Below are 12,226 nucleotides of genomic sequence, written 5' to 3'. Positions count from 1 at the left end.
AAATCAAGGTTTTCGTTTTTTCAAAAATGAATACGAAGATTAAATTTGTCTAAACTTGGCACACAAGTTTTAAATTCAATTTAAAATGAATATATTTTCATTTGATTGGCTACATCTTTTTGCCATTGACTCATTAACAGAGTTACAGTTCTGTTGGTATTTCCTTCAGAAACGATCACTCGCGTTTAATGAAGGGTTATTAGAGAAACTTAAAATGCACAAAACTATAATTATCTGTTAAGTGTTGTCAGCATTCGGTTTCAGGTTTATTGTCTTGACTTTTTCTTTGTTCTGTCTCCTCTCGAACTGATTGGGTTAACTACAAGCTCTTGTCTGGTGTAAGTCAAACTTGGCATTAAGACTCTCCTACATATTTCGAATAAATAAGGGCTGTTATGAGCTAAGACTTCAGAGCTGGTGTTTGGCTTGGTAGACGGTTGATAAACTTTCTCCAGATCAGAGAGAAGTACATCGATTGTTTGGGTTTGGTTGGGCTCAATCTGGTCAGAACATCCACTGAGTCACTGGCGTTCTGTCTTCTTCTTTCTTTCATCCCTACCCCCTTTTTCTGCCCTTTCTCTCTACTCCTCTATCGCTTCGATTGGTTTTCAGTCCAAACAAGATCTTTTGCCCAGGGATTCTGTCCCATTGGCAGGCCTACAGAACATTCAAACTTTGCTTGGACGTTTTTCGACAGGCTAGCTCCTTTTCATGTCCAGTTCTTGAGGTGTTTCTGTTCCCCAACTTTAAGGGAATCATTTGTTTTGTCTAACGCCATGCCAAAACATTCAGACAAACCAGCTGAGTTTTTATGTAGGACTTGATGAAAGACAGACAGTGGTAAGAGAACAAGAGAACTGCATTGGATTGCTTGAAGTTCTTGAACTTCTTGGTTCGTCTTGCTGAAATTAGGAGAAGATGTGGGGTGTTTTTCCCCTTTGAATCTTGTTTAAAAGAACCAAACCGAGACGCCTTCAAGTGACCAAGACGTCAAAAGAGTGAAAAAGAACCCAGTTCTTTTTTTTTTTCTGTTTCTTTCTCTTCATTTTCATCTTCAGCTACTTCCTCTTTGTGACCTTCTTTCTTTCTTTTCGTAATCTTATTCCTCCTCTCCTTCTTCATTGTTTTCATCTACTTTGTCTTCCTCTTTGTCATCTTACTCTTCTTCATCGTCTTCTTTCTATTCTTTATGGTATTTTCTTCCTTGACATCTTCTTCATCTTCTACCTCTTTCTTTTCATCCACTTCCTCTTTGTCATCTTGCACTTCTGTCATCTTCCTCTTCCATCTTCTCTGTCGTCTTCCTCCTCTTTTTCCTCTTCCTCCTCTTCCGCTAATTCCTTTTTGTTGTCTTGTTCCTCTTCTACCTTTGTCATTTTAATCTACTTTGACGTCCCTTTTGTCATATTCTTTTTCTCCTTCCACATCTTCGTCGTCTTCCTCTTATTTATCATCTTCCTCTGTCATTCTCCATTTTCTTTACCTTTTCTACTCTTCTTCATTGCTTTTATCAACTGTCTATTGTCTTCTTCAATCTTTTTTATTTTCATCCTTTCCATGCCATCTTCTTTGCTATCTACATAAAACTAAAATAAGCAGCTGATCTTCTCTTCTGAGCCACTGCATGTAATCATGTTTCACAATGTACGTTCCAAGCAAACTGCACCATGGACTGTCAAGACTGGGAAGTCTGATTTAAAGTGACATCTCTTGTTCTTTCTCAAGGTATATCGGGAAGTCGGACTCCATCACCATCAGCGTGTGGAACCATAAGAAGATCCATAAGAAACAGGGAGCAGGATTCCTGGGATGTGTACGACTCCTCTCCAACTCCATTAACCGACTCAAGGACACAGGCTGTAAGTGTGAGTGTGTGTGTGTGTGTTTTTGTGTGTATGATTGACTTAGAAGCAGTCTCATAGTGTGTGTATAATTAGCTCAGAAAACATGGCTCAAGACAAATTCAATACTTGTGTGTGTGTAATTGGCTTAGAGAGGTTGTAAGTATGTGCTACAATGGCTGTGTGTGTTAAAAGTGTGCAACCTTTAAATAAAAAACGCAACAGTAACGTTTTTAAACACAATAATATATCTTACTTTGACTGGAGACCACTGTCAATCTCAGGTAAATGACGTCCTGTTATTTGTGTGTCACTTTCTTGTCGGCTACACAAGAACGGGTGTCAGGATGTTTAGGGTACGAGGGCCCCTGTCACAGTCTGTCTGGCTCTGTTCCAGCTCCACAGTTGTGTTTAAAAGCAGGCTTTCCCTAGAAACCCTCCAGCATGACCACTGTCCTGGATAAGCACAGGAAACCCACAGCCGCTCCCACAGCTGGAAGTGATTCAGTTCACCATTTCCTGTTGCACCCCTCTGTCTCTCTGCCATCATTCTTTCTTTGTCTTTTCTCATTCTCTCTCTCTCTTTTTCCCGTTCAGTCTATCACTAATAATTAGGGTCTTTAATAAGAAAAATTTTTTGGTCTCTGCCAATATTACCTTTTTTAAAAAAAATAAGAAATTCACAACAAACAAACAAAATTCCTCTTCATTTTCGTCTACTTCCTCTTCATATGTGTGTGTGTCTGTGTGTCTGATGTGTGCACAAAATTGCAGTATGTCTATATCTGTTTCAGCTAATATTCTTTTTATTTTTATTTTTTATTTGTAATGGCTATATTCTAACTTTTAATAGTCTTTTAATAGTAGTAATCATTAATAGTCAAACCATCATTATCAATAATTTGACTGTATTGCAATTGGCCAGTGTTAATTATTTTTAAATTATGATGACAATGTGAAAATGTACCAGTGACCGCTATATTGGTATCTGATAAATAATTTATTACAGTAAATGTACATGATGCATGATATATTGACGACAACTACATTATTTTTTTTATACAAAAAAATTACAATACATTTACTTAAACTACATTTAAAATTATTTTAACTAGTCTGGTCAGCTAATTAGTTTTATAAATATATTTTGCTTTTGCGCTTGTATTTTAGTTACTGTTATTATATCTATATCAGTGCATCCCTAGTCTTTAGTGAAAGTAAATTTTCCGCAGGTGCTTGACCATATGAAGGGGTTTAAATGTGAGATGAGTGTTTTGGGATGGGTGAACACTCATCCAGCCCTGTTTAGTCTAGCTGTGAGTGTGCATCCTGATCTGACTGTGTGTGTCTATGTGAGAGTGAGAACAGATAGTGGCCTCTCTAATGTCTGCAGGCTACTTGTTATTCCTGTCTCCCTCTTTCCGGCAATGACAGAGAGCCCCAGCGTGTTTCTGGAAGCGCCTCACTCCTATCGGCACATCTACAGTCTGAGAGGAATAAAGCAGCCTCTGTGTGTGTACGCACACACACACACACTGATACAGAGCGCTGCAGTATATGTGACCTCACACATGAAATATGGAGCGTATAAGGCGTCTTTTAAGTCTCTGATTATTTCTCACATGAACCATTTCTTTATCCTGACACTAATTTTTCTCTTTCCCTCGTTTACAGATCAGCGTTTGGACCTAAACAAATTGGGACCCAATGACAGCGATACCGTGAGGGGACAGATAGTAGGTGAGTCACAAACTTTGCTCGTTCGAGAGAAGGACCTGTCAGGAATTTGGAGAGCTCCTCTATTTTCATCTCTTTGCCACATCTGCCATGTATCCCATGAGTCACACCAGCGCTAGAGCTTCAAAGTTTTTCATTAATGATGGTTAAACCCACACATTTACCTTCGACGCCCTAAAATCGTCCCTCGGTTGGGGAAAAAAAACGCCCTCATTCTGCCTGATTTATCGGTTTCTCTTTGATATTCCACTGCGATTTTCTTTCATGCGCTCGAAGAGCCGCATTGTTCCTTCATCAATAAAGAGTTTTGTGGCGTGGTGATGTATTTGCGCACTGGGTTGCACGTCCCATGGCCACACCACAGGTTTTACAAGCAGCCATTCATTAGAAGATGAATGCTTTCCCATGCCTGAGAATTTCAAACAACTCTCTTATATTCCATTTGTTTCTTAATGTCACATCAATTTTTTTCATCACGTGTGTTATGATGAGTCACAGTTACCGGTTGATCATTAATGAAAACAAGTAGTTATTAACTCTAAGTTACCTTTATTCTAAACACTAACCCTAAATATATCTCCTCACACACACCATTTGTATAAAAATATGAACAATTTATCCTTTTTTTAAATGCATTATCTTTATTTGTATTTGCCAATATACATTTTTTGGATCCATTTTTTAGTATTACTTTTTTTATTGATAAATTTTGAAAAACAGTCTTTATAGGTGAGAATATTGCAAAAATTATTTTATTAATTTTCAGAATTTTATTAAAATTAGCTTTTCGGTGTCTGCCAACATTTTTTTAATTAATATTTTTTAAATGTATGATAAATTTCAAAAACATGATCTATATCGTATTTTCCAATATTATATATATATTTTTTTAATTAGGATACATTTTTAATATAGCAATATTTTTAAATGACAATGAATTACTAGGTATTAATGGAAGTAAACCATTTTTTATGTATTATTTGTATTATTTTATAACTAAAACCATATACTTGTTTTCTATGCCAAGATCTAATAGATTTGATTAACGTTTAACCCTGATTATTTAACTCGATTGTGTCTAGTTTAACTGATGTTTTTGTGCGAAGGAATTTGCAGTACACTTATTGCAGGAACAAATGCGCAAAGTTTCTGTAAAGCTCGTGCACACATTCATGCATTTTCTGTAAAGCTGCTTTGAAACGATGTGTATTGTGAAAAGCGCTATACAAATAAATGTGAATTGAATTGGGAAAAAAAGTGCTCACGGTCACTATAGTGATTTTCTTTTGTGGGGATCAAAGCTACAACCTCTCGGTTGCCAGTTCAGACTTTTAACTCAACACCCCAAAATGGCAAAATATCCATGCTACTACGCATGTCTTACACTCATCTTGACATGGCTGTCACATAGTCTTAGTCAATCCATGACACACACACCTTTCACAGATGGGACCCATCTAACAGCCTGTTTTTGTGTTTGTGTCAACAGTTAGTCTTCAGTCCAGGGACAGGATAGGCACAGGAGGGCCAGTCGTCGACTGCAGTCGTCTGTTTGACAATGACCTGCCTGATGGGTACGTGAAATAACTCTTAAGAAACTCCCAAATGAGCGCTTAAATATAAAACAATGTTTTATCTTTAGAGGATACTGAACAGCCACTGTTTTTATCCGACCCCTGTGTTTGTTCCTGCGCCATGTGTGTGTCTGTCTGTCTCTCTGTCTGTTTGTTCATCTGTATGAATGTCTCTTTGTGTTCTGTCTGCAGCTGGGAGGAGAGGAGAACTGCATCTGGCCGGATCCAGTATCTCAATCATATCACACGCAGCACCCAATGGGAGAGACCTACCAGGTGGGGTCAGGTTTACTTTGTTGTAGTCCCAGTTTACTTTTATTTTTATTATTTTATTTTAATTTAATTGTACTTATTTTATTTACTTTTTGTTTTTAATGTTTTTGTTTTGTATTGTAACTTTCTTTTATTTTTACTTTATTTTTAAGTATTATTTTATATATTTTTATTTTATTTTATTAACTTTTTATTTTTATTTTGTTTATATATATATATATATATATATATTATTACGTGTTTATTTTTTTATTTCAATGTTTATTTTTTTTTATTATTATATTTATTTGTTTTAAAAAATATATTCTAGTTTTTTAGAGATGTAAATGGTTTGCAGACTGAACTAAAGACTTGTAGGATCAAGGCATTTTGGCTTACCCAAATGAATGTCCAGGTCTTTGGGTTTGAGGTGGTTTTGTTGGTTAGGAGAATGGTCATTTTGTGTGTGTACGCGTGTGCCACACAAAAGGAAAATGTGCGTCGGCCACATCTGTCTCCTTTGCCATCTCAGACACTGACCCAAATTTATCCAGAGTACAGCTGAAAGATATATAAAGCCATGTCAGGGAGCATCCCCACTTCATGAATTTTTAAGGAAACACTCAACCATAAAGACCAAGAAACATTCCAGGCAACATTCCAAGACGAAGATCTAGAAAAAATGCTGGTCTGGTCTGCGTTTCCCAAATGTTTTGGTCTCTACAATCTACTTGTGATTGTATTTGATTATTTTGGGAAATGCAGCCCAGGTCAGCAAGGACAGGGTAAATTTCCAACAACAATGAATATACCTCAAATAATAGAAGGTTTATACCAAAAACAGGGCCATAAGTACCTATAGTTCAAAAACACCCATGTACTCTTTTGTTTCTACTCTACAGCCGTTGTTTTTCTAGTCTTTCCTCAAAACGTTACTGTAGCCTGTAGGGATTTGGTTCAATTCAGCCACAAGCACGTTAGTGAGGTTATGTGTCGACATTGGCCGACTAGTCCTGGTGTGCAGCACGCATTACTATTCACAGCCACGGGAGCTCTCGAAACATCATTTTCGCACTGACGTTGCTTCCAAAGGCAGTTTTGAACCTCTGAAGTGTTGAAACCGAGTGGAACAGAGGGAATATTGAAACCGAGCACAGGCTGTGTCTACGCGCTACATGATTCAGCACTTCGTCCTCGTTCGGTGAGCTCGTGTTGCCAGCCGCTTCACGGTCGAGCTGCTGTTGCACTTAGATGTTCCCACTCTACAATAACAGCACTTACGGTCGACCTGGGACGCTGGAGAAGGACAGAAATTTCACTCCCTTGTTTGGAGTGGTTGCAGGTCTGCGACTTAATCAAGTCCCTCAGCTCATCGCTGTACGCCGTTCTGCTTGCCAGTGTTTGTCTTCATTATTCATTTAGTATTCAGAGCAACTGTACAGTTTTGGACCATGGAGATTTGAATTTCATGGGTTTTCAAAACTAATGCCTGATTGTACCCCAGAAAAGCCACTAAAGTCTTTCATGATCCCTTTTCTAGTTTTGTTAGAGATGCAAATGCTTTGCAGACTCAAATAAAGTCTTGTAGGAGCAAGGCATTTTGGCTTGCCCAATTTTCTGTCCAGGTCATTGGGTTTGAGGTGGTTTTGTTGGATAGGACAGGATTGTCCAGTCTAAGACCAGCCTAAAATGGCTTACTAGTCTTAGTTTGGACCAGTAAGTTAGAATGGATGGTTTTAAAGGGAATTTGGATGTTTTTTAGCTGGTGATGCTGGTAGGGACAAGCTGGCCACCCAAATAAATCACTTACTCAGCCAGGTTTGGAGGTCATTTTTAACCAGTTAAAGGTGGTCTAAGCGATGTCATGCATTTTTTAGGCCAAAACATGTTTTGTCACATACAGCAAACATCTCCTCACTATCCGCTCACTGCCTGTCCCCTGAACACACTGTAAAAAAACACGGTCTCTGTAGACAGCCCATGCTCAACAAACGGCAACAAAAACAAACTGGCCCAGCCTGGACCACGAAACATAACAAACAGTGTTCCAGCCAATAACCGATAAGAATGATTTGGAGGTGGGGGTTAGTGTGTGTGCACATGAAGGGGGGTGTGGGGAGTGGAGGAGAGAGAAGCATGAAGAGGGAAGTTAGCTAGAGGAGAGATGTCCTAGACAACGACAGCGACTAACGTTAAAAATTTGAGCTGGCCTCCGTTTTGTTTGACAATACTTTGAACGTCAACAAGAAGTGATGTCACCCAACATCGCTTAGAGCACCTTTAAGACCAGCAAACCAACTTAGGCTGTTTTTTTTTTTTGTTTTTTTTATTTTTTTAGTAAAGCTGGGAAAGTCCAAACCAGATGGAAAGGGCCATAAGAGATGATGCTGAGACTTTATTTCACTTTGTACTTTCCGAAGAAACTCAGTTTGAGAAAACATGTTTGGTCATTATCATATTTGTTATGATGTTTTGCATAAGTAATCACAAAAATGCTCTGTAATCTTCTGTTCTTCTGAATTTCACAGTCACACTGTACTTTCACACATTTAGCACACACTTTAATTCAAAGCGACTCTGCATTCTTAGAATATGTGAATTTGAACCATTTTAATGCAGTCTGTTGTCTCATACTTTCTCATTTCTTCTTTCACACACACAGGCCTGCGTCCGAGTACTCGAGTCCTGGCCGGCCACTCAGCTGCCTGGTGGATGAGAACACGCCCATCATGACGCCCAACGGGGCAGCGGGCGTACCTACGGATGACCCACGGGTGCAGGAGCGGAGGGTTCGCTCTCAGAGACACAGAAACTACATGAGCAGAACTCACCTACACACACCGCCCGACCTGCCTGAGGGATACGGTACGCACACATCAGTTCTTCCGTTAATACTGGCCAGCTTGCAAAGGTCAAAAATACACCCTGCAGCATACATTTCACACACACACACACACACACACACACACACACATGCGATGGAAATTTGTGCTGCAGCAGGAGTAATTAAAACGTCTCTTGAGCTGTAGAAAGGGAATTCGTCTGAAATATGTCAGACGTGCCGTCAGCACCAGCTGTAGGGTCAGACGGGTGACCTGGAAATCCCTCTATGTCTGTGTGCGTGTGTGTAAGTCCGTGGAGAGATACAGAGGGCAGAGGTTATAGACACAGGTTAAATAGAGCTCTGTGTGCTCTCCTCTGCTCAAGTAGCAAAATGTGGGTCTGTAGACATGGGATACAGGTCAAGTACAAGGAACAGGGACTTAAACCATCATTTAAAGACTTTGAGATGAATCATATTGATATTTATAATGAATTTAAAAAATCCACAAAACCACAAAGTGTGATTTAACTTGAAAAGAGCTATATTAATATTGTATAGTAGAATAATTATTGTATTATTATTATTTTAAGAAATATCATACAACCAAGATCATCTGTTTTAATTTATACAGTATACACATTCTTTAAATAAAAATGCAGTGTTTTGATGTAAAATAATTATGTTTTTAAAGATTTTTAAAATTGGTCCCATTTTATTAATTCGTTTCTTTATACTACATTTTTGATGTAAAAATGAAAATGTGAAACGAACATGGTTTACAGTCATGGGCCAGATAAGCATACGGTAAATCAAATTGAAAGTGAAAGAATGAAAGTATCACTACTGTACACACATGAACACAAAAACAATGATAGTATTCAACCCTCTTGTCATTTTTTTCACATTGTAAATGACGGATGGTGCCCCCTGGTGTTTGTTCACAGAGCAACGGACAACGCAGCAGGGCCAGGTCTACTTCCTGCACACGCAGACGGGCGTCAGCACATGGCACGACCCCAGAGTGCCCAGGTACCTCCTTATCCTTTGTGTCTTTTACATGTTTAATATTATTACAATTATTTAACTTATCTTGTTTAACAAATATTTTATAGTGAATTTGGTTGGAAACCTGCGCCTCTAACCAGTCATTCTGTGTAACATGCAAAACATCACTGTTTAATAATACACCAAAGTGTGATTTTTGACCAATGAGATATTACTGTGTGCGAACATTATTCTTCAAAATGCCTCGAAGCTCAATGCTTTTGATGGTTGCAACTGGCTAGGGCAGAAACTGAGAAGACATGAACTTGGTGAAAGTTGGAGCTTTATGAGGGGACCGAGATTGAAAAATGAAATGTGGCTTTGGGTTGACAATGAGCATTTTTGCAGCGCTGCACATTTGTTGCTCTGTTAGTTTGATGATGTTTGGCAGGAGCTCGAAATCAACATCTCTGAAGTTTCTTCATCATCGTCTCGTTCTTTTTTTACTTTCTCTCTTTTCGAACTTTCTTTCGTCTGTTTTCTTGCTTTGTTCTTGTCTTTCTCTCTCTCTCTTGTAATTTAACGTCAGTCTAAAGAGCACATTACAATATATTTAAAGTGTTTTAGCACTGTTTAAGTGATGGCATTTTTTACTTTTTTTTGCATTAATTTTAAATCATGAACATATTTCACTTCCATCAAATCACGATCATCATGATATAAGTTTTTTCACTCAATAAATATTGAAACGGTTTATGTTACAAAAATATAATTAATGTAGTATATGTATTTTTTTTTTTTCAAGAATTTTGTTATACTCTAAGATGTCTTTAAAAAAAGTTTGGGATAAGGGTAAAATAATACAATATGTACATAAAAGGCATTTGAAAAGTAATAAATAAAAAAAAATGGTCAAATGTTTCCTAGACAAGTTGAAATGATGAAAGTATTTGTAATAAAATCAACAAATGGAACATCAAATTTCCATTTCGGGGAATCCTCTAGCTAAAGAAGTAGATATGAAGAGTTAAGATGCAAAAACATAAGTCCTTCTGACATTTTTCTTTTAAATTCTTCTGACTTTTTTTTTTATCAGGCTCCCATCATGTTTAGGTTCAGTAATTTCACTTTCATGGCAATGAAAAAGTTATTAGTCAGTTATTGAAATGCCTTACTTTCAAAAATATCACTTTAATCAATTCAAGACATGGTAAACAGTTGCACTACTAATCACTACTGCCGCATGAGTATCGTAAGTGTTCTGTTAAATAAGTTGAAGTCAGTAAACATTAAACTGATATTAGTCAAATCTAAACAATTCATTGTCATAAAACATAAAACTTCTAAACATCTTTAGTTAATCTCTTTAAACAGGATAACAACTAGCAGCTCAACAATTGAAAGCTGGCTCACACGCTTGCTGTCATTCATTTTGAAATCATATGATTCGATTCGTGTCTTCTGGTTCTATGAACTTGCCGTTTAGCGGTTTCTGCCACAAACCGGTATTTCTAAATGGGCAGAGGCTGGGATTTAGCGGATTTGAAGCGAAAGTATTCGATGAACGTATACTATGTGCGGAGAGCATTCGCACAATATCGTTTAGCGGCTTTTGCATCTGAAGTCTTCAGATATACTCCAGATATTATGTGCATTTATGGTAATGTCCAATTGTGAACAAGTTCTCTACATATATCATAACAATTTCTAATCTCACCAGGGACTAAACCAATGCTAGAGCTGACAAACAGTTCTCCGTCTTTCTCTCTGCAGGGATCTCAGTAATGTGAATTGTGAGGAGTTGGGTCCGCTGCCTCCAGGCTGGGAGATAAGGAACACCGCAACAGGACGGGTGTACTTTGTGGACCACAACAACCGAACCACACAATTCACGGACCCCCGTCTCTCAGCTAACCTGCACCTCGTCCTAAAGTGAGTCAGTCTCAACTAGGGTTGCAAAGGGGTGGAAAAATTTCCGGAAAATTTCCATGGGAAGTTAAGCTGGGGAATTTTGGAAATATTCATTACCACGGCAACCGCTTGCGCGTCCACTCTGAAAGTAACTGTACACATAAGAGACAGATAGATACATTATTTAAGGTTATTTCTATTCGTTAGAATATTGATATATGAACTTGTTGTCAAGTAAGCCCCGTTGCGAGCATGTGCGTCTCTCTAAACTTTCAGTGTGCTGCACTGCTCTAGTTGACTTCTGCACCCCGAAAATATCACGTTAATTTTGAAAACGTAATTCCTTTTGTGGATCCTCTTGGTCTTTCTTCATGTTTCTTTGACAAATATCAGTGTCTCAGTCTCACGCACGCTGCACGTGAGTTAACCACGCCTACTTATTTACGTGTCGCGTATACACGGAATAAAAAAAATCTGTTACGATTGACATTTTCTTCCGTGGTAACGATATATACCGTCATACCGCCCAGCCCTACTTATGTGGTAAATAAAGTTATGCTAGCTTATTTAGCATCTAACTTATCATCTTGCTATCTACTAGATGAATACATTTGTATGTGATATTTGCAATTTAAACATTTAATAAATATATTTCCCCATAATATCATCAAAACTTACTTCACTTTGTTTAGTCCACAGGCTCAAATGTGTGGCTTCAATAGTCTTTGGGCTTCTGTACATGTGATGGAGGCATGCACAGTGCCAGTAGGGGGTGTGGTCTCAATAGCCATGCAGTAAGCAGTGTGCTATGTGCATGTGATTGAGGAATGGCATGGATATTCAAGTGTATTTGAATGGCATCTGTTTGTTTTTGTCAAGATTATGCTAAAATATACTTTCCTCAACTATATTTAAGTTCCCTATGAAGAGCCAACCTTCGACTTTGAAAATTCCCAGTTTATTCCTGTTTATTCCCATAAATTCCTGTTAATTCCCTTAAATTCCCATTAATTCCCATGGAAAGTTTCCATCTTTGAAAATTCCCAGAATTGTGCAACCCTACTCTCAATTTCATCAGAAAGAACCAGACACCATTTAACCTA

General features: G+C 38.0%; 1 protein-coding gene across 2 annotated transcripts in view; it reads left to right on the top strand.

The window, feature by feature from the left end:
- smurf2 (SMAD specific E3 ubiquitin protein ligase 2) overlaps positions 1 to 12,226 on the top strand; it is a 48,954-nt gene that overhangs the window by 23,705 nt on the left and 13,023 nt on the right. The window contains exons 4-10 of one of the 2 annotated variants that reach the window (XM_081369816.1): positions 1,726 to 1,859; positions 3,516 to 3,581; positions 5,068 to 5,152; positions 5,345 to 5,428; positions 8,067 to 8,269; positions 9,173 to 9,257; positions 10,986 to 11,144. In XM_081369816.1, the coding sequence (XP_081225942.1) occupies positions 1,726 to 1,859; positions 3,516 to 3,581; positions 5,068 to 5,152; positions 5,345 to 5,428; positions 8,067 to 8,269; positions 9,173 to 9,257; positions 10,986 to 11,144 (816 nt within the window). Of the gene's footprint in view, positions 1 to 1,725; positions 1,866 to 3,515; positions 3,582 to 5,067; positions 5,153 to 5,344; positions 5,429 to 8,066; positions 8,270 to 9,172; positions 9,258 to 10,985; positions 11,145 to 12,226 lie in introns of both variants that reach the window. The other variant, XM_081369815.1, reaches the window with a different exon arrangement.

This window comes from Scardinius erythrophthalmus, assembly GCF_964197995.2.
Source record: "Scardinius erythrophthalmus genome assembly, chromosome: 1".
Taxonomy (NCBI): domain Eukaryota; kingdom Metazoa; phylum Chordata; class Actinopteri; order Cypriniformes; family Leuciscidae; genus Scardinius; species Scardinius erythrophthalmus.
This window is presented reverse-complemented; position numbering and strand designations above follow the sequence as displayed.